This window comes from Apis florea, unplaced genomic scaffold (genome assembly GCF_048593485.1).
Source record: "Apis florea isolate Af1SG1 unplaced genomic scaffold, ASM4859348v1 contig_3803_pilon, whole genome shotgun sequence".
Lineage (NCBI taxonomy): Eukaryota > Metazoa > Arthropoda > Insecta > Hymenoptera > Apidae > Apis > Apis florea.
This window is the reverse complement of record NW_028256864.1, coordinates 61,867-85,191: the sequence shown is the minus strand read 5'-3', so window position 1 is coordinate 85,191 and position 23,325 is coordinate 61,867. Positions and strand designations below refer to the sequence as shown.

At 20.6% G+C, this 23,325-nt stretch overlaps 4 protein-coding genes across 5 annotated transcripts; 2 read left to right on the top strand and 2 right to left on the bottom strand.

Annotated features, from left to right (window-relative positions):
- Nucleotides 1-3,144: 3,144 nt before the first annotated feature.
- On the bottom strand, nucleotides 3,145-6,471 carry pasi2 (Protein). Its single transcript, XM_086916732.1, has 5 exons — nucleotides 6,348-6,471; nucleotides 5,888-6,201; nucleotides 5,678-5,807; nucleotides 3,455-3,786; nucleotides 3,145-3,314 (listed from the first exon to the last, which is right to left on the bottom strand). The coding sequence occupies exons 2-5, from the start codon at nucleotides 6,083-6,085 to the stop codon at nucleotides 3,213-3,215; spliced, it is 762 nt and encodes a 253-aa protein (XP_086772858.1). The 5' UTR covers nucleotides 6,086-6,201; nucleotides 6,348-6,471; the 3' UTR covers nucleotides 3,145-3,212.
- On the bottom strand, nucleotides 6,348-10,082 carry LOC100863239 (formylglycine-generating enzyme). 2 transcript variants are annotated; one of them, XM_086916731.1, is made up of 5 exons: nucleotides 8,423-9,340; nucleotides 8,182-8,353; nucleotides 7,902-8,088; nucleotides 7,638-7,776; nucleotides 6,348-6,471 (listed from the first exon to the last, which is right to left on the bottom strand). In XM_086916731.1, the coding sequence occupies exons 1-5, from the start codon at nucleotides 9,009-9,011 to the stop codon at nucleotides 6,404-6,406; spliced, it is 1,155 nt and encodes a 384-aa protein (XP_086772857.1). In that variant the 5' UTR covers nucleotides 9,012-9,340; the 3' UTR covers nucleotides 6,348-6,403. The 2 variants fall into 2 exon arrangements, with proteins under 2 accessions (XP_086772857.1, XP_003697932.3); XM_003697884.4 differs by lacking the exon at nucleotides 6,348-6,471 and having other exon boundaries at nucleotides 7,573-7,776; nucleotides 8,423-10,082.
- Nucleotides 10,083-11,486: 1,404 nt separating this feature from the next.
- Nucleotides 11,487-13,613, top strand: meigo (Solute carrier family 35 member B1 homolog meigo). Its single transcript, XM_012492660.3, has 2 exons — nucleotides 11,487-12,569; nucleotides 12,910-13,613. The coding sequence occupies exons 1-2, from the start codon at nucleotides 12,183-12,185 to the stop codon at nucleotides 13,486-13,488; spliced, it is 966 nt and encodes a 321-aa protein (XP_012348114.1). The 5' UTR covers nucleotides 11,487-12,182; the 3' UTR covers nucleotides 13,489-13,613.
- A 219-nt stretch (nucleotides 13,614-13,832) lies between these two features.
- Nucleotides 13,833-23,189, top strand: LOC100864569 (sodium/potassium/calcium exchanger 4). Its single transcript, XM_086916750.1, has 6 exons — nucleotides 13,833-14,996; nucleotides 17,436-17,932; nucleotides 18,966-19,182; nucleotides 19,309-19,497; nucleotides 19,610-19,918; nucleotides 20,094-23,189. The coding sequence occupies exons 1-6, from the start codon at nucleotides 14,897-14,899 to the stop codon at nucleotides 20,408-20,410; spliced, it is 1,629 nt and encodes a 542-aa protein (XP_086772876.1). The 5' UTR covers nucleotides 13,833-14,896; the 3' UTR covers nucleotides 20,411-23,189.
- The last annotated feature ends 136 nt before the right edge of the window (nucleotides 23,190-23,325 follow it).

Below are 23,325 nucleotides of genomic sequence, written 5' to 3'. Positions count from 1 at the left end.
ACGATTTTTTGTTTACTCAAAAAACTCAATTTCATTCATTTTTTTTTTATTCAAAACTTATATTTTTACAAATTCATTTTTAATAAAAAATATATAATTTCTTTTTTCTAAAAATCAAATTAATTCGATTTATTTATTTTTTCATTATTGTTCATTGAAAACATAATTAATATGTTTAATTAACAATTCTACATTCTTGAGATTTATATTTGCATATAGACCGTTAATATATTCGTGAGAGTATATCTTTGAAAAATTGATAGCAAATATAAAAGTTGATATATAAAAATATTAGTAAAGTTAGACTTATTTATTTTATTTTTTATTTATATTTTTTAAGTTATAATTGAATATAAATAATCGAAGAAAGTTTATTGAATATAACAAAAATTTTTTTATTGATAAAAAAATTATATTGATAATTGATAAATTATATTATATTATATCACGAATAATGAATAAATAAATAAATACAATATTCAACACATTCACATTTTTTTCGAGATATGTTATTTAGATTTGATCATGTTCAGCTATGATGAATATTTTTTGTAAAGGAAAATATTGCTTAAAATTATTTTAGGAATCTCCAGTTTAGAGATGTTCCAACATTTTTGGAACCTTCTATATTAATTTTTTTGTATCATTATTTTATTTATTCATTTTATAACCTTTTAAATATTAAATATAGCAGTAATGAAAGTAAAGAAAAATATTGCTCAAAAATTATCTCAATCTCCATTTTACGGATATTTCAATATTTTTGGATATCAATGATATTTTGCATATCAATTTCGGTTTTTTTGTATCATTATTTTATTTATTCATTCTACAATCTCTTAAATATTAATAATATAATAAAATTAAAATATTAATTAAAAAATTTTATGTTTTATTTAATAAAATCGCTCAAAAGAAATATAAAATATATCTAAATAATCATATCTATAAATATAAAGTTTCAATTCATCCTCTTCTAAACTTAAAACATTATATTGATTATGAAATCAATATAATTCAATTTAAATTTGTTTAAACAAAGCGAAACAACATAATGGATATAAAGTCTCTCCTTATTTCTTACAAATTTTAATTGTTTATAGTTAATAAGTTTCAACAATATTTTTATATACAATTTTTTATGCGCAATCGACGATTTATTGGAATTAACTAACCGAATATTTCAAGAAAATACAATTAAATTTAGCTCTTTGTACTCCAGGCCTTTTTCGTTCGGGCGAACAATTCCAGACGATTTCCTACATCCGGTGAATTTCTTAGCTAACTTAAAATGATTGCACAAATTAATGTATAAAATTTTTATATTTTAATATTTTATGTATCTTTATATATAAAAAACAAAATTTATCAAATATTAAAATCTATATTGTTGTTTTGTGTGATATTTTAACAACAATGTAATTATCAAGATGCATCTTCGATTTGTCAGGGCAAGTATTATAATAAAATATCGTTTGATATCTTTCACTTTTCTTATTTTATTGAGAGCAAATCTTATAATCCCAATAATGTGCTCTCACATTCACTGTTTATAATTCTTATTTTTTATCTTCTTATATATCTTTATTTTTGTCACTATTTTCCTTCTCTCTATCATCAATTTCTTAATGAATAGAAATAATTTCGTTATTCAATAATGAAAAACTCATCTTGAACTAATATCTCAATAATGTGTTTTCACATTCACTATTTATTATTTTTATTTTTCATCTTCTCTCATTATATTTCTATTTTCCTTCTCTCTATCGTCAATTTCTTAATGAATGGAAATAATTTCGTTATTTAATAACGAAAAATCAAATTCATCTTCATTTAAACTAATTTCATTATCATATTCTATGCTTACAAAACTCAAAAACTTTGAAAATATTTCTATTGTCATGACTGTCAAATTCGGACTAACGCTGAAAATGTAATTCGATTTGCGATCACAGTCTAATTTCAGATAAAAAAATCTAACCATTTGATAGTATATTATTCTACACTTTATTATTAAGATTATATTATATATATAAAGAAAGAAAAAAAAAAAGATATAAATATAAAGATTTTAGGAATCTATTCATGAAGCGATATTTTAAAATATCAAACATAAATAAATATTATCGCCATTCGAATTGCCGCATCGATCCAAATGATACCCGAGAATCTACTATAATATATACTCTACTATATATAATCTACTATAATAATACTACTTCTAGAGTTATCGCATTGAACCGACTGGAAAATTGGAGCGCAGAGTTAAGTTTAAATATCTTTTATTATATAAATTCTTTATATATAATTATAATTAAAAACCAAAATTAATGTTAACATTTATTATTTATATTTTTCATTTTTTTATTGAAAAGAGATTATAATAAAAATGTCTTAATAATAAAAGTCTCAAAATTAGTTATTATTATTAGTCTTATTAATATAAATTTCGCATAATATAAATATTGTAAACTTTTATGAATTTCTATACTTAAAAATTCATTATTCATTATAATTTTGGACGAAATATTAAAATAAATGGACGGAAAAATGTACTTATTTAAAATATTAATATATTCGTGTAAAATATCTGGAAACCAAATAAAATTAATATACAAAAATGTTTATTGAGACTTACTTAACAAGTTATAAACAATTTGGCTTGTATAAGATAACTATAAAAGCGAAGAACGAAATTATAATATGACGAAACAAAGGAGAAAACAAAGCTATTCATTTTATTTTATATATTTGTACATTTATTATAATGTACATTTTTTTTATTTTAATTATTTATAAATTAATAAATTAATAAATTAGTCTCAATTGGCATTTTTGTATAGCAATTTTTATATTTTTTTTTATTTCTAAAATCGATTTTTCAAAAATGTCTCACGAATATATTAATAATCTGTATACATTGTGATACAAAAGCATATAATATTAATACATGATATATCAATTTTTCTTATCTTATGCTCATTTCATTATGATATTCAGTATATATATATATATATATATATATATATATATATATATATATATATATATATATATATATAAAATATATATATATATATATATATAAAATATATTCAGTTAATTTTTTTATATTAACGACATGATAAATATAAAAAAGATGAGAGTGAAAATGACAACGGAATGAAATATATGATAATAAAATTTGATAAAACTTAAAAATTATTTAATTGTTAATTTGCAGGCAGTGCCGATACTGCGCTATGTGGTGTTGTTGGACGAGAACCTGCGATAGAATGTGTAGTAGATGCATTCAATGATTGCATAGTACCGATCTAAAATAAAAATCGTCAATTATACACAATAAAAAATAAAAAATAAAGACAGTTTTAGATATCAAAAAAAAAAAAAAAATAAAAAAAAAGATAAAATTTAAATAAAAAAATTTCAACATTAAATAAAAAAAAAAACTTACTCTCAAATGAGCCAAATCTTCTAATCTTGTAAGATCACATAATTCCACATATAGAGAATAAACGATTAACCATCCGTAAATAGAAAAGCAAATGAATATTATCCATAAAATACACATTGTAATATTATAAGCAAATATCATATCATTTACTACACTATAAAATATAAAAGCAAATAATCTGAAAACAGTGAAAGCTGCAAAACTGTAAAGCCATGGTATCATTTTCCTTTCATATTCTTTTCGTAAAGCAGCTATTAACATTAAGGATGTTGCAAGTACTGCAATTCCACTAAGCGTAGAGAACAAAGCAAACACAACTAGAGTATTACGTACTGTAATAAAACATTAAATTAAAATATTACAAATAATTCATTATTTATTCTACAGTAATAGATAAAAATATTTGCATATTTTTTAAAATGGAATTTTAAAAATTAAATCAAACAATTTAAATTTTTTTGAAATGTTAAAAGAATTAGTTGAGAATGTATAAAAGAATTAAATAATATGTAAAAAAAATTTTTTAAAAATTGCTATTAATTGGAATTGTAAAGAAAAAAGATTATGATTTTTTTATTTGAATCTATATCTATATTTATAATATATTATTTATAATATATAATAAAAATTTAAAGTCATAATATATAAACATTCATAATTAGCATATTTTAAAAGCATAAATAATAGTCTATATATAAGGTACTTAGATAAATTATAAATATTTATGCTTTTAAAATATGTTGAAATAATAGTAACTTTATATATTATTAAATATTATTATAATTCATATTATAATAAATTATTATTATTATAATATATAATATATAAACATTTTTTTCATATTAGTTGCAAATAATTGATAACATTTATTACTTAAAATTAATTTGCAGAAAATGATCGCTCGATATTATACAATATAATTAGATTTATTTAAATTTATTCCAAAACAATTCTCAATTTCTATTGGATTCTCAACAATTCTTTTTCACATTTATTTATACAGATTTTGTATTATTTACAAAACTATTATCTTCTATTCCATTTAATATAATCTTGAATTAATATTCATTGATTTTTTCTTTCATTAATTTAAAGCGTTAATTAATATATATTATATTGATTTGTTATTTCAAATTGTACTTAATTTATATATTATATAATTTATATAATTTATATATGATATGATAAATTATAATTGTATAGATTCAAGAGCAATATTTGTTGTCATTTCCTAGATAATTATTTGGTATTTTATAATGTTGTGTAAGTTATATTATAAAATGTATTATAAAATGATATCAGTCATATTAAATTTTAATGAGATTGTAATTTCATTTACAATAAGTTGATTTGAAATTTCAATAAAAAATAGCAAAATTCAAAAATTCAGAAGAATAATAAATATTAATGACATATGCAATATATTTTTAATATATATGCATTTAAAAAAATAAATTTTTGTTTAGGTTTCATTTCATAATTTGTTTCTATAAAAATATGCTTTTTTATAAATATCTGCAGTCTAATTATACAAAATGTTCCAAAAATATGAAAATATTTGTATACTGAAGATTCTTGATAATTTTAAATATTTTCCTTTGGAAAAACTTTTATTATAACTTTCTTAATAAATTATTAAGAGAAAAATCATGGAAGGTGTCAGTATATATATAGTTTAGTCAAACTGCGACGATAATGTTATTTATATATTGTCGACTGAGCATAAATAAGTCTAAGCAACATATGTAAAAGAAATTTTTTTATTGAATATAACAAATATTTTTTTATTAATAAAAAGTTATATGGAATTATCTCATGAATAATGAATAAATAAACTATTTTACATTAGATTACAATTATAAATCAAAAGTCGTAAAAAATTATAATTTTCATTATACTTTTAATTATATCTATATAGGAGCATTAATCGATTTGATGAAATTTATAGTATATATATTTAATATATTTAGATTTACGAAAGTACGTTCTAAATTTTTATTATAAATTTAGATAAGAAAATTAAAAATTGTGATATTTTTTTCTGTGATTATTTTTTTTACACATTATCTAATAAACTAATCTTCTAAAAAAAAATTAAGTTTTTTAAAAATTTTTTTTTAATTCAATTTTAAAGAAATTATTCCATTTTATTGTGCAAATATTTTTGTTCATCATTGTATTAATTTTATTAAAAAAAATTATTGAAAAGATATATTTTTTTACCATGTCGATTACCCACGTAAACAAATTCATAGGATATTATATAATAACCATAATGTGTTGAACCTGGTGTAGCTTGAGAGAGACAATAAAGATCGAATATTGATGTACAAATAGTAAAGATAGCTAATGACTGAAATAAAATAAAATATCAAATGACAAAAATAAAATATCAAATAGAACCTGGATATTATTTTTAAATTGCATATTTACCAATGAAAATAATGCTGTAAACATAGCACCTCTTTGAATATCTAGTAAATAAGCATTTGTTAAAATTGGTTTTTGATACCAACATGTTTTAACGCTTCGCATTGATCGCGAAGATTTTAAATTTGCGCTGCTACGTGTAGTAACGTGAGAATATAGCGATGGTGTACCCATACTAGGAGATTTCTTTCCGTAATTCATTTGAAAATTAATATGTTTTCTTTATCTATAATTTCATATAATTTTTTTCTTAATTTTTTTTCATATATTTTGTTCCATTTGTTCAGATTAAAATTTTGAAAGTATTCCTTATTACACTGTAACAAAAGAGGTTAACACTTTGAGAATAATATATCATATTATTTCCATTTTACGATGATATAAAAAAAGATATTCTAATGATAATTTATAATAAAAATTCAAATCAATTAATTCACAAATATATACATAAAATCATACTTACCGTTTTAATAATCATCTATTATAATCATAAGCCAACGCCCGATGTTTTAAATTCTTTTAACGAAATATGTCGACAAAAGGCGAAGACATCCGAAATAAATTATATGTAATTGAAGGAAAATAATCTAAAAAAAAATGTGAATTTTTGTCGATTTTAACAAATCGAAATCTGTTAAAAAAATTGGTACATATTGGCCAAAAGTATCATATTACATTAACATTATATAATAACATATATAAATATATATAAATATTATATATATAGTATATACATAAACAATAGCATACATGACAATAAGAAAAAGTGGAAATATTATTTCATTTCTATATGATTTTTTGTAGCGACAAAATAAGAACATATTGATTTTTAACCATATATATATATATTTATATTATATATATATATTATAGACACGATTTTAATTGTCTTGAACTAAAAGATAAAAGTATATAAAAGTATAATAAAAGATAAAAGCTTATTAATTACAATTTATAAATACATATTTTATTTTATTCTATTATTTATTAATTTTTATTTTTATAAAAATTATTTATATAATTATATATATTATATCTTAAAGTGTTCATTAATGTATATTTTGGAAAAAATAATTTTGCAAAAATTAAATTTTAACTGAAATTGATATATTCAATCTGTAATTGTTTTGTTATAATTTATTTAAAAAAATAATAAGAACAATATTTAAAGAAAAATTATTTATTCATAATTGTTGATTATAAAATAAATAATTTTTATGTCATATAAGAAATAAACATGTTCAAAATCAAGAATATAATATGAAATATTATAAATATCTGTAACATAATTATGATCTTGATGAATAAAACTTTACATTCCTTTCAATTCAATTCAATTCAATTTTGGATTTAAATTGCATTAAATATCTCATTTATATATTACTATTTGTAGCATATATTTGATGCAGTATAAAATCATTAAATTTAAAAATTTTTTTTTCTTCATAAATAATATATTTTCTTCAATATCTTTGTCTTAATTCGCGAATTATATTTATAGTTTAAAAATTAAATAAATATGTATATGTACATATATATTAAATAGAATTAAAATTAAATTAAAATAAAGTAAATATTTGGATTGTAATAAATATTTGTATGAAAAATAATTTTACTTTTAAAAACTAAATCTTTTTTTTCATTTCAATGTGTATATACTATATAATATAAAAAAGTAATAAAATATATAATAAGAAATATTCAAATTATTTATTTAAAAGTATTCATTTATAAAATTAAGCTGATAACGCACATCTAAAACCAAGATTTCCAGCTGTTGTATCAGGAGTATTTTGGCTCCGTGCAGCACATCTATATCGAAAACAATAACTCTTATGACAAAGATAGGAACCACCCTTTTTTACTTTGTTTGTACCATGACTTGGTCCAGTCTGAAAATATGTTTCATATAATATAGAAACGTTGTCAAATAGTTTAAATAAAGAAAGAGAAAAAAAAAGAAGAAAAGATAGAAAAAAAAGAAAAAAAAGATTAGATATAAATAACTCTTATATACAGGATTAACAGATCCGCCTCGTGTTGTGATTTCAATTGTCCACCAATCAAATGTCCATTCCCAAACATTTCCTATCATATTATATAATCCATATTTATTTGGTGGAAATTCTCTAACAGGTGATGTACCTTCATATCCATCTTCTTTGGTATTATTATTTGGGAAATCACCTTGCCATGTATTTGCTCTGAAAATTATTTTTAGATATATATATTATTATATTTTATTTTTATTATATTTTGATTTTAATTATCAAATTTTAATATATAGTTTTATTCACCTGTATTGACCATTTGGAATTAATTTATTTCCCCATGGATATAATCTATCTGACAATCCTCCTCGACATGCAACTTCCCATTCTGCTTCAGTAGGTAATCGTTTTCCTAACCAATTGCAATAGGCAATAGCATCGTTCCATGATACATGAACAACAGGATGATCCATTCTATCTGGATTATTCAATTTTAATTGTTGCTATTTCCAATTAGGTAACAAGCAATCAAAAAGATGAATCATACTCTTAATATCTGATTCAGGACCCTCTGGATGTAGCCAATTTGCATTTTTTACTTGTAACCACCAAGGAACTTGAGCAACAACAAGCGTTACATTCTCTTGACTTTTTTGTTTTAATAGACTTCCAAATACGAATGAATCTCCGAATCTTTCTGCTTCTGTTTTATACTTAGTGACATTAACAAATTTTGCAAAATCGCGATTACTTACTTCCGTCTTATCTATGTAAAAACTATTTAAATATATTTGCTGTTTTGGTCCTTCGCCATCAGCAATAAAAATTGGATTATTTGTACCAATCGCGAAAATACCCGTCTTTATCTTAATCATGTTTTTTAAATGATTTATAGAATTCACAGATTTTTCATAAACACGAAGAATATCATTCGCTAAACAAGAATCTTGTATTTCTTTTTTATAATAATTCTTTATATTAGTTTGTCTGTCAAAACTGCAACTATTACAATGACAAGATTCTTCATTTGAATCATCTATTTCAGAGCTTTCAGCTATAGAACATGATGTTATTATATTTGTGAATATAAACAATACAATCAATTTCTTTTTTATAATTCTTATTGAATTTTTCATTTTAAAATAGATTATTAAATAAAGTTATTAAAAACTTTTTAAAATAATTTAAATTAATTAAAATATTGGTTAAGTGATTGTAAAATTATAAATATATTTTATATAAATTATAAATATTTATAATCAAATGTTTAATTAATAGTAAAATTCATTATGTGCCGAAAAATTTAAGTAATTGTAAATATATATACATAAATACATATATGATAAAAAAATTAAAATAGCAGAGATTAAAATTTTTATATAATAGAGAAAAGAATGTCACATAGAACTACATACATTAATGCAATTTGAGCATACTATGCAATGAATAGTACAATAAAATGTCACTTAATATCTTCATAATTCACATATTCACTTATATATATATATATATATTAATATGAAAATATTTCGTTGCAATATCAATTTTCAAATTCTTATCTAAAATCTTTTTTAAATAAAAAAGATATTAAAGATTATGATTTTGAACTCATTCTTTTTAATTTATAATTATTTTAATTAAATATTAACTTATAATTTGAAATTATATTTTCAAAATTATTGATAAATATTAATTAATAATAAATATAAATAATTAATAAATATTAATATATTATTTTCATTAACAAAATTCATTCAATAAATTCTTTTTTTTGATATAAAAATTAATATATTTATATATGTTTATTATTCGGTAATAATTTATTGGGAATAACTATATTCTCAATAGTTGAGAAATATTTTTCAGAGGTAACATTAATTAAAATTTGAGAAAATATAAATTTAATTTAAATTAATATCAATATTTTAAAAATTAAAAACATGAATTAAAAGGAGTATAAATACATATATATTTAAATATACATGATAAATATATGTATATGTAATTATGTGTATTCATCCATATTTTTAAAATGACACATACTGAAATATATATTTCTATATATGAATCGATTTCTAATATATCTAATACAAAATTAAATGCAGACTTTTTGCAATATTTGTATATTTTTATTGGATTATTTAAAAAAAACTAATTGAAAAAAGGTCAATAGAATGTGGTTACTATGTAATATAATCATGTTATATATATTAAGGAGCGTTTTCATGTGAAATTAAGTATTATAACTTTCATTATCATGATTTTTATGTGATATTAAATTTAATGTTATGACAAAATCATGATATTTAATATTATGATCGAAAAATCATAATTTATCATATGAAAACATATACATCTCAGATGGCATAATAATTGTATCATTTTAGTCTCTCCTCAGTTAATTTTTTTCCTTTTTATTTTATTTTTAATTATGTGATCAAATTCTATAAATTTAAAATGTGTCTGGCAACTTTGTCTTTAATAATAGTAATAGTAATAATAATTTCAAAGAATTGATAACTAAATATGGAAAAGGAAAATTAAATTTCAACTATATTTTAACTATATGTTGTATTTAGCTCAAAGAAGTAACTATTTGATGTATATTATCTATTGATGTATGCAATGGTTATGGAATACTCGACAAAATGCACGAAAATTAAATAATTTTTATTAATCACAAGATTATTTTTATTATAGATGTTTGTTGAAATGTAGTCAAAATACAAAAATATTTCATAAAAAATTTTTTTTTTAAAATCTCTCAGAATTTTTTGATGTTCATTTCTGTGTTCCAATAATAGATTCTATTCCATTTGCGAAAGATATATCAATCAATCAATCATGGATGGATATATTAACTCATCAATTTCTTTATAAATCAGTAAGAATAAAAACGTTTCATTATTACGTTCGAATGTCAAAATATAGAATATACAAGAAAAAATACATAAAAGAAATTTAAGTTGAAAAAATCAGAAGACATTCTTTATCATTTTTTTCGAAATAGCAAGTAGCAATAATACTTTAAAGCACTTAAAGGCATTTACTGAATTTTTAATTAGATAACAATGATAATTTAGTTTGGAATCTTCAATAAAGAATTTTCTGTCCATTGAATTTTAATTTTCTTTTTGTTAGTATTACTTTCGTCATGAATTAATGTATTCATTGTTATTATTATGTATTTATATATAATTAATTTGAATTTTGCCCTAAATTTACATATTAATATTGTTAATTGAAATCAAGTTCACATGAAAACAATCAATTTGAATCTAATTTTTCATATTGTTCAGGTATTAATGTTAATATTTAAAAAAATATAAGTTTTTAAATACAAATCTATATTATAATATTTTTTTAAAATCTTTTATTTTATAAAATTAAAAGTGAGAATTTTGCAAATATAATTTTCTTCTTAATATATACAAATTATATAATATAACTTATAATGTAATGAAAGTAATATATATATATAGAACATACAGAAATTTATATACAAATTTATATAACACAATTATAAACTATATTAATCTAATTTTAATATACATTAAAATTTATAAATAAATGCATAAATAATTTTTAACTGAATTCTTTAATTGAAAAATAATATAAATTTGGCAGGTATATAGTATTTATATTCTCCAAGTGGATTGGATAAAAATTCAACATAACATTATGCAATTCATAAAAATCCTAGAAATGAAAAAATTTTATGCAAATAATTTTGAAATATTGAATTATTAAATATATTCTGATATTTAAAATAAAAAATCATTTTGGATTTTATCAGAAATTTATAAATAATGAAATTTATAAAACTATATATAAAAAACATTCACAAAATTTTAGTAGCAGTTTTAGTTTCAAATTAAATATCAACCAAATGTCAATTTATGTGATCAAAATGATATCCTAAAATAAATAATAATTTTTTCTCTTTTTATAAATCTTATTATTAAATACATAGTATATATTCTGAAATATTATTTATAGAAAAATATTATGTAAGTATATATATAAATATTTCTAATTATTTTCTTCAAGAAATCGATAGTTCATCGATATCGATTTTTTGATACTTGATATTAGCTTTTCATATGTATATACACATGTATGTATAATTTAAGTACAATTTAAAACATAACCTATAGTTAAATGCCACGTATTATTTATTTGTAATCTATGTATGTAGAATGTCTCCAACATTTTTCTTTTCATCGTGACATTGGTTCATGATCAAAATAATAATTATATCATAGAACTTATGATTATTCTAATATATTAATACATATATAAGTACAATGACTTCTACGAAACAGTTCAAACTTCTGTTTTGTGCTCTCGGCATTTTTGTATGTTATTTTCATTTTGGTATGTTACAAGAAAAGATCACACGGGGACAATATGGAGATGAAAAAAATAGTGAAAAATTTACGTATATGTTTTCTTTAGTTTTCTTCCAATGTTTAATTAATTATTTATTTGCCAAGACTAGTTTATTAACAATCATGAAGCAGGACGAAGATACTACTCCAAAAACTTATTATGCGCTTTCTGCCTTAACTTATTTGCTTGCTATGGTATGTAGTAATATGGCATTACAATTTGTTAGTTATCCAACACAAGTTATTGGAAAAGCTGGCAAACCAATTCCTGTAATGATACTTGGTGTATTATTAGGAAATAAGGTATTTTTTTTTTATTATATATTATATTGCTATTCATTGCAATTCTTTTCATATTTCTTTTGATTTTATTTTAATATTTATATAAAAAAAGAATTTTCAGAATTTGTACATATATAATTTTTAATTATTATTATTATTGTTGTTGTTGTTATTGTTATTATATATTAATTTTTAGTTATTTTTCTATTAATATCTATTGTTTTTTTTAATATTTAAAATTTATATGTACTTATATTAAAAATATTATTCATAAATATTATATTATATATATATTATAAATTTGATTTGCCACAAGTTGTATATTTTATATTTCATAAAAATTTATTATATTATTTTACAGGTTTATCCAGTGAGAAAATATTTGTTTGTCTTCTTGGTAGTCATCGGAGTAGCTTTGTTTATGTATAAAGATGTCAATCCATTAAAAAAGCATTCAGAGGGACAAACAATCATTGGAGAATTATTGTTATTACTTTCATTAACAATGGATGGTTTAACTAGTGCTGTACAAGAAAGAATGAAATCTGAACATAATTCTAAATCTGGCCATATGATGTTGAATATGAATGGCTGGTCTGTAATCTTTAGTGGCATCGTCATTATAGCTTCAGGAGAACTTTTGGAATTTGTTCAATTCTTACACAAATATCCTTCTACTATATGGCACATAGCTACTTTTTCTATAGCAGGAGCATTTGGACAATATTTTATATTTCTTACTGTTGCAGAATTTGGTCCATTACCATGTTCCATTATAACTACAACTAGAAAATTCTTTACAGTTTTAGGTTCAATACTTATTTTTGGTAATAGTTTGACTTCTAAACAGTGGATGGGCACATTAATAGTATTTTCGGGATTACTCTTAGATTCTATGTATGGTAAAGATAAATCTCCTAGAAAAGATACAACGAAGTAACAAATGAATACAAGCATATTAATCAAAAGATTCTAATTTGTCAAATAATGATCTTATATCATAATGTTTGTATATATACTACATGTTGCATTATGTTGAATTATATTTTACGAACATTATAAAAATATTTTAATTTTATTTCGTTTGATATCAATATAATATATGTACTTAAGAACGAAATTTTGAAGAAAAAATCATAGATTACATATTAAAAATTACATATAAAAAAATCATATTTACATATTATATATTTTGTATGTTATATATGCATAATACATATAAGCATATGCTTGCATATATTTAGGAATATATATATATATATATATATATATATATATTTTTATTCATACATATTATATCTACATAATATTTGAGATATAACTGATGAAGAAATAGCAAGATTGCAAATATAATAAGTATTGATTAATGTTACTCCTTCATCTTCTCTAAAATTTTGTTAATTTCATTTTATAAATCAAAAAATGTGTAGTTTTGTGCTTGAATAAATTTTTTATCTTGCTATTTTATCATTATAGATTTATCATATGTAAAATTATATATGCATCTTTTTCACTCTCATATTAATTTTATTAGACAAATAATTTTATAATTTTTTATAGCATATATTTATAATAAAAAATATAAATAATATTATAATTGTTAATATGAAATAAAAAAGAAATATAATTATTCGATTTGCGAAATTTAGTTATTTTTATTTATATAATTTATATAATTAAATTTTTCTATATCATTATTATTATATAGAGTATATAAAATCAGAGTATTCAAAAATATATAAAATTAGTATGATTTACATTAAAATATATAAGTTAACAAAAAGAAATATGAAGTATGATAAAATTCTAGTAATAAAAATTTCAGATTACAATTCTAGTAATAAGAAGTTCTAGATTATTAAATGTGCAGGATTATTGAATTATATTTCTAATATAATAGAATAAAATAAATAATATGAAAAAAACAATTTTGGTTAATGTAATGTAATTTGTAAACAAAAATAAAAAAAACAGTATAATATAAATAATAAAAATATAAAAATGATATTTGAAAAGACATAATTATGATTAATATATCAAATTATTGGAATGTTATTGTTAATTGAGAGATTGTTTAATAGTCTTCTTTTAGTGAAGATATCTAATTTGTCACACAATTACTTGTAAAGAGATTTTAAAATCGGATTTCGTTATTGTTATCGACTACTGACAATATGTTGACGATGATTAAAGAGATAATAACGGCGTTTAGATGGCTGTTAGGAAGGGAGTAATCAGTTGAACGTAATATAACATAAATGCGAAGACCATTTCTCAAAAAGTAGTTTAACGTATTTTAGCAAACAATTCACATTGAGAAACAATATTTCATAGATAACGAAAGGTATATGCGAAATGATTATACAATGATTATATCCTTGAAAAGTTACACGTGTATCATTGTGCTTTTGATATCTGTTTCGATAACTTATGCGATTCTCGAAAATGGTAAGATTCAATTAATTTAATACATAATTCTTTAAAAAAAATATATATATAAATATATATATATATATCGTAGTAAAAAATATTTAAAAAAAGTTAAATAATTTTAAAGGACGTGTTCTGATATCTTTAGTTCTTTTTATGTGGATGTGTCAAGGATTTATGAAGGTCAATTTTGCTTTTTAAAAGAAATATATTTTTTAATACATTATTTGATGTAATTTAATATTTTTTATAAAAAAAAATATTAAATAGCATGTAAAAAAATTAAAAATTTAGGAGATACCGATTTGAATTTATTATATGAAAGATAAAAAAAACATGACAAGCAAATATAACCGTGTGTTTTTTATCTTTCATACAATAAGATTTTACAAAATTCAAATTGAAATATATTCTAAACTAATCATTTTTTAACAGAGATCAATATAGTTTTATAAAAAATGTCGAGCTACATCAACAAAGTTGATTTTCATAAATCTTCGATACATGCACACATAAAAACATCAAAAATAGTAGAATATACATTTTTTCAAATCATTCAACTTTTTAAATAAAACACACGCACACGCACACGCACACGCACGCACGCACGCACGCACGCACGCACGCACGCACACACACACACACACACACACACACACACACACACACACACACACACACACACACACACACACACACACACACACACACACACACACACAGACACACACAGACACACACAGAGAGAGAGAGAGAGAGAGAGAGAGAGAGAGAGAGAGAGAGAGAGAGAGAGAGAGAGAGAGAGAGAGAGAGAGAGAGAGAGAGAGAGAGAGAGAGAGAGAGAGAGAGAGAGAGAGAGAGAGAGAGAGAGAATATGTTAATATATTTGTGTAATATTTTTGATCAATTTTAGAGATTAAATTAAATATACAAGTTCAATATACTAAATATATTATAAAGTTATTTATTAAGTTATGACCAATTCAAATTTGCGTTAAATATAGACAATACACAATAATAAATGCAGATAGAATAGTATAATTTTATTTTTATAAGTTTTTAAAAGAAACTTTAATTTCATAAAACTGAATAAATAAGTTTTAACCAATATTTTTATATAGGAAGTTGCGTTTTTTGTTTAATTCCTTATTTAGAATTACTTAAAAGAATATATCTCATATAATCCTAATATATGTGCCAGAGTTTTTCTGGTCAAAATTTGTGTTTGTGTATATTTATAGTATATATATTTATAGTTATAATTATACATAAATGCGTAAAAAAAAAAGAATTAAAAATTAAGAATAAATAAAATAAAGATATATTGATTAAAAGATAATAAAAAAGAAATGAGAAATGTGACGGAAATATTTATTGCGAATAATATATATATTGGTCTTAAAATTACATTATTTTTATTTAATTAGGATATTTTGAATAAATATAAAAAAATTAAATGAAAAAGTGCATAAAAAATTATATAAAATAAAACGATAAGAATAATTAATTAATGTATTGAAAATGAAACATAATTAAAATTATGCAAAATAATTTTTTTGTATTTATTAACAGAGAATGTGAAATTTTTGAATAGATCTTATTTAATGAAGATTACATTGATTAATCTTCATAAATATCATAAATATATCATAAAATAATAAAAATATCATTTTGTTTATATAATATTTATATATAATAAATTTATATATAATATAATAACACAAGTATACTATTATATTTTCTTTATTTGTATTATTTATTTATATTTCTTTCATATTTTTTTATGATTTTTTAATAAAATATTTTATCGTTTTTTTATTCATAATTATAGTATCTTTTTTTTTATAAAATGCATATAATATTGCAATATTTTATAAAATATTCTCTATATGATGAGACTTGTCTCACTAATATAAAATAACTAATGTAAAATTGGAATAAAATCAACATTTAAACAAATTTGTTAGAACAATCAAACAAATTGATAATATGAAAGTGTATTACGTGTTTTATTCATCAAATGTTTTATGAGTTTATTCTATAATATATTTTGAATTTATTCGTCAGAAAATGCATTCATTATAATTTGGTGCATAGTTTAATAATATCAAATATTAATAATGAGGATTGTATCGAATAAGGTAAGTATATATAAGTTCCTTATTTCTATATGATGAGATCTTAATTTCGTTCTATCACATACTTCTAAGGGAAGTCTTACTTATATAGTATAAAAAACATTTAATTCATTAATTTTATAAATTCTCCCCATTTAAATGATTATCGAAATCAAAAAGATTATGTTTTTATAAAAATATTGATTGATATGTTTAAATTATTTAAATAAATCTGCAGTTGTAACTATAAATTAAAAATTTTTTGTACGTATTCACTTGTTTTTTACTATTTAATATTTTTTATAGCTTTGAGAAAGAGAAAGAAATGTTTCACTTATAGAATCGTTCCCGATTTCGGCCAATATTATTCGAGCGCATGAAGTGAATAAATCATTAATGAAAAACGAAATAATAAAACAAGCGGTGAAAGATAATGGAAAACAAAGATACTTTATAATTGAACAGAAAAAAGAAGACAAGAAGTGTACGGATCGTTCGATACATGATTTTCCTGAGGATTTGTTCACACACGAACAGCGACGTCATGGAGCAGTAGTATTACATGCTTTTCTTGGATTATATTGTTTTTTATTGACGGCATTCGTTTGCCATGATTATTTATTACCAGCCATTGATTGTATATGCACTAGTTTGAATATAAGCACCGATGTTGCTGGAGCGACATTTCTTGCAATGGCTAGTTCTTTTCCTGAATTGTTTGTGAATATTATTGGAACGTTTTTAACCGAATCAGATCTTGGTGCCGGTACAGTTGTTGGTAGTGCTGTATTCGATACCTTCGCAACTCCAGCTTGTGGAGCGTTGATGACTTTTTATGTAAGTATATTGTTTATTAAAAATATATTATATTTATATATTTGAAAATAATTGTTATGAAAATTATTATAATTATGATAATCAAAAATGAAATGGTTTGTTATATAAATGATATTAATACCTGTCATATGACTAACGCATAATATTCTTCTTATTTATAATAATCAAATATATGCATGCATGTACATATAATCAATTGAAAAATCTTCATACATTATATGTGATCTCAAATAATATAATATTAAATAAAAATTTAGTTATTCAATTTTTGATGAAATTTTGATTATATTTGAAATATAGAACAAGAATGAAATATATATTAATATAGATTAATATAGAAATATATATTAATATATTATATATAATATAATGAAACATTTTTGGAGAATTAATTTCAGAAATCAAAACGAAAGTTGATACACAAAAATATCAGTTAAAGTTTATTTATTAAGTTATAAGCAATTTAAGTTTAGAGTTAAAAATTGAGACAAAAATAGAATGCATAATGATGTAACGAAGAATATTTTTATTTCAATTTTGTTTCACTTCATTCAATACAAATTATAATTATTAAATAAATTGTATTTAAAATAATATAAAGAAGTACTAAAATTTTTCATTCTTTCAAAAAGACTTTCCACCAAAAAAAAATTATTTTATATATAATTTATTAAAAATAGAATTTTCAGATTAGGAATTTTTTTGTAAGATGATATACAAAAATTTCTATGACTGATTGTATATCCATGTATATATATCCATATATACATGAAGCATTTTTTAGCAAATACTGATGTAAATATATATATATATATATCAATATTTCATATAATCTTGTCGTCAAGGTAAAGATTTTTAGAGCACAATAAACATCTTTTTAACTATATTTAAATCGATCATATCGAATTTATTTTTTTTATTTATTATATAATCTCGTTAACGTTATATTATTTATTTGTTTCATTCAAATGTATCTCTATCCTTGATGTTATTTCTTAATTTCTAATTGATTTTTTATTTTTTTTTGATATAGGCAATACCATTAGAATGGCAAGTATTGTCACGAGATTGTATAATGTATGTGATATCTGTTGGAACATTAGTAATAATAATGTGGGATGCAAAGATTCAATGGTACGAAGCAATGATCTTGTTAATATTGTTTTGTTTTTATCTAATTTTGCTCTTTTGCGGTAAACATATTAGATTATGTTGCGACAAAATTTCTTTTAATTCCAACTCTATAAAGCGTAAGTGATATTAATATCTATATATATTTTTCAATTTTTATATCATATACTCGGTTGTTCGTTGAAAAATTTTAGAAAATAACTGTATATTAAATAATAAAAAATATTTTTTATTATTGATCATAGTATCCACTATTGATTTGAATGAAAATTTACCTCCTAATGGCTCATATAAATTGCGTCCTCAAGACAACGCAGTTGTTGTAGACCATAAAAAGAATTTGAATATCCAGAACTTAGAAAGGCAGCAGAATCGGATATATGATTCTGAAAATGTAGAAAATTTTAAGAAATCGATGAAGCGTTCAATTTTTGGTATACTGTAGTATAATTTTATATAACATTATATTATCTACATGATATTGTTTTTTAAATAGGATAAAAAATATAAATATAAAGGAAATGCATTGTATTATTATGTTTGCAGAATATTTATTTACTTGGCCAATAGAGCGAACTATTATTGAAAAATGTTGGTTCATGTTTGGTTGGCCATTAAAATTTTTATTATTTATAACGATACCAGATCCTAAGATTGAACGATTGAAACATTGGTATCCGTTGACTTTTATCATGTGCATGATTTGGATTGCGATATCTTCGTATTTAGTTTCTTGGATGACAACGGTTATCGGTGATATCATAGGTATCCCTGATTCCATCATGGGTCTTACATTTCTAGCAGCTGGTGGAAATATGCCAGAAGTTGCATCAATTGTAATTTTAGCAAAACAAGGTAAGTTCTCTATTTTTCTTTTTTTCTTTTATTTTTTGCCTTTAATATATATATATATATATTTTTTTTTATATATATTTTTTATATTTTTATGAAACTCAAATAATTGAATGAATATATAAAAGATTTTGTACATAATATATAAAGATTTTTTTATGAATATATGTATGTATAGGCGACGGAAATATGGCAATGAGTAATACATTGGGAGCAAATATTCTTGACATCTTACTTTGTTTGGGTTTACCATGGATAATAAAATGTCTCATGGAAAAAAGATATGTGGAAATCGAATCAGGAGCTTTAAAATATAGTGTATTTTCGACAGTTATTTGCGTAATTATTCTTTATACAGTTATAGCATGTTTTAAATTTAAATTGAACAAAAAAGTAGGAATTATATGTTTATTTCTATATACGATATTTATAATATTTGCAATTCTTATAGAATTGAATGTTTTTTTCATTATAAATTTACCAATGTGTGATTAGTGAATTATTAATTTCTCTCATACATTTCATTCTCATATACAGTTTATGTTTACATTATGCATTTATATTTGTCTATTCTCTATGCGATTCTTAGATTTCATTATTGAACAAATTTCATAATTTTTTTCATTTTCATAAAATAAGGATTTTATTTAAAATGAAAAGAACGAAAATAAACTTGCTTTTATTTTTTAGGGATTTTAATCACTGATAACATATCGTGGCTAAATAATATTGATAATTAATGATAGATAGATAATTAATGTAGAATACTGATCATTTTCATACACTTTAAATTTTATCTTTATTAATCAATAATTCACTATATTAAATTTCTAGTAAAATAAAAAAATAATAAAACAACAATGTTATTATAAAATAACAGTTTTATATATTTTAATATATAATAGCAAAAAATAAATTATTTATTCTAAAAATTTAAAATGATATAAAAATATTCTTTTATCACAAATGGTTTTACACAGACATATACTTAAATAAAATCTTATCCTCTACTTTTATTTAGTATTTAAGTAAACTTTTTAAATATATTTTTAATAATTTATATATAATTTTTTATTTTTTAACACTGCAGCAATTTCTTTGTTATGTTAATTTAAATTTGTTATAAAAATAAATAACTAAACTTTTTTTTACTTCGTCTTCTATATATTTTTTATTTTATATGTTTTTCTTTTTTATATTTTATATTATATTTAATTATGATCTAAAGCATCTTTATTGAATTTATATCACGAGTATAGATCTCTTATCGTCTTTCATTGCAGGTTTGACATATTGTTTTTTAAATTTTTTTAATAGAACGACGTTTAAGAATTTGTATAAAGAATCGTATTGGCAAATAATAAAAATTTGACATATTTTTTATCAAAAATTAATATGTCAAATGATCTATATCTGTGTGAAATGCAATAACAATGAACAGAATTAATAGATCTCGTTTGTAGAATATAGCCTGTGATACAATGATATATAATATAATAATATAATATACATATACATATAATAAGAATATTCTAATATTTTTTGCAACAAATTATATGAGAGAGATTTGCATTGGATAAACAATGATTCATGGCATTTTGTCCGTGTTATCAAACTAAAGTAAAATAAAATTTAGATTAAAATATTAATTTTATGAAATGACTTGTATAATTTTTGGATAGAGATTTTTTGGGTCAATATAGAAAAAGATATAAAACAGAAAAAAAATAGGGAAGATTTATACATAACAATGATATTTTATTTTTATATAAAGTATTGCAAATTATACGAGTCAATGAATCATAACGAAAAAATATCGTAATAATAAAAAAATAAAGAATTGCATATAAATTATTAAAAATATATTATTAAAGTTTAAAAAATAATTGCTTAAAATTAAAAATAAACAAATTTTTTGTATTTAACTAAAACTATGTAAAACTGTCTATAATGAAAAACAAATTTTGTTTTAAGAAACTATTCTAGATTCTTAAAATAAATAACTTATTTTATTAATTATTTTCTATATTAGAAAAGTAATACTTTGTAATAATTTTAATTTGTTTTTATTTTATTATATTTTTGTTTTATTAGATGTTTAATACAATAAACTATTGACATATAATAAAGATAAAATTCAGAGTATTTGTAAATATAATAACTATAGATAAATATTTATAATTATTATAATTTTGAATGTTTTTTAAAAGAATACCAAACGCTAATGATTAATTTCGTCTTATTCCTTAATCTCATTAATCTTATAAATAGTTGATCTCATTAATTTTATTAGTTCAAAAGAAAAAATTAATTTCTGAAGGTTCAAGTAATAAGATATATTATCTTGCAGTATTTTTTTCACAGAGCAAATCCATCATCAACATTTGTATACAATATCTTTAATATTATACACATGTTAATGATAGATTTGTTATCGAAATTTCAGTGTCAAAACTAACAATTAAAAATGGATAAAGATTATCAGTTAAAAATAAAAATAAAAAAGAAAATACAAGTTAAACATAAAAGACATAAAAATGAAATGAAGAGAAAAAAGAAATGCTTAATATAAAATATATATGTCATAATATATGTCAAAATAAAGATGATCAATTTTATCTATTTGTTTTTTATCATATTATAGCACGATTGCACATCATTCAGTAATATGATACAATTTAATAAATTCTATGATATCATTATTATATCATATATAAAAAAAAAATATGATGTAGAAATGATAAAATGTATTCATGTCAGAAATAAACAAGTAAGATAACGTTTTCCGTCTAAATAAATTTAATAATATATTCAATTACTTCTTTGATGCGACGGAAAAAAATCATCACGTTCATATTTATATTTTTATACAAAATTTTAACATGTACGGTGAAACTTGTTAATATTTATCTGATAATATTAATATATAATGATATAATATATGTAAAAAAAAAAATAAAAGATATAGTATGTATAAAAAATAAATAAATTAATATTTTAATAATTATGAATTACATTAATATAAATAATATATATTTTCAATATAAAATACAATTTATTTTTATTCAAAAAATGTATTGAAAAAAATTTTTCGATATTAATTAATCAAAACAATGTATCATTAATGTACATATAATTTGTTTCGATAGATTTATAAATTGAAGAAAATAAATTCTATTTTTCCACACATGTACACATATGTGCAGTACATGTAAACTTATTATGTAACTAGCAAAATGATAATAAGAAAGGTGTAATGGAGTAATGCACAAAATAATATGTTTCTTTTATTTATAATCATTTCAAAATAATTTTCTAAATACTTAATACATTGCTTAGAATGTATAAGTTTTCGAAAAATTTTGAAAATGTTTTTTTTTATGAAAATGTGTTTTACATTCTCCTAATCG

Excerpts from the sequence above, each read along its gene's own strand:
- pasi2 (XM_086916732.1), bottom strand. The coding sequence starts at position 6,085 with ATGAATTACGGAAAGAAATCTCCTAGTATGGGTACACCATCGCTATAT. Across the intron at positions 5,808-5,887 it reads TTACAGCATTATTTTCATTG|TCATTAGCTATCTTTACTAT; the intron begins GTAAATATGCAA and ends ATTTTATTTCAG. Across the intron at positions 3,787-5,677 it reads TTACGTGGGTAATCGACATG|TACGTAATACTCTAGTTGTG; the intron begins GTAAAAAAATAT and ends GTTTTATTACAG.
- LOC100863239 (XM_086916731.1), bottom strand. The coding sequence starts at position 9,011 with ATGAAAAATTCAATAAGAATTATAAAAAAGAAATTGATTGTATTGTTT. Across the intron at positions 8,354-8,422 it reads TCCTGAATCAGATATTAAGA|ATAGAATGGATCATCCTGTT; the intron begins GTATGATTCATC and ends TGAATAATCCAG. Across the intron at positions 7,777-7,901 it reads GAGGCGGATCTGTTAATCCT|ACTGGACCAAGTCATGGTAC; the intron begins GTATATAAGAGT and ends ACATATTTTCAG.
- meigo (XM_012492660.3), top strand. The coding sequence starts at position 12,183 with ATGACTTCTACGAAACAGTTCAAACTTCTGTTTTGTGCTCTCGGCATT. Across the intron at positions 12,570-12,909 it reads GTGTATTATTAGGAAATAAG|GTTTATCCAGTGAGAAAATA; the intron begins GTATTTTTTTTT and ends ATTATTTTACAG.
- LOC100864569 (XM_086916750.1), top strand. The coding sequence starts at position 14,897 with ATGCGAAATGATTATACAATGATTATATCCTTGAAAAGTTACACGTGT. Across the intron at positions 14,997-17,435 it reads TTATGCGATTCTCGAAAATG|AATCGTTCCCGATTTCGGCC; the intron begins GTAAGATTCAAT and ends TTTCACTTATAG. Across the intron at positions 19,183-19,308 it reads TAATTCCAACTCTATAAAGC|TATCCACTATTGATTTGAAT; the intron begins GTAAGTGATATT and ends TATTGATCATAG.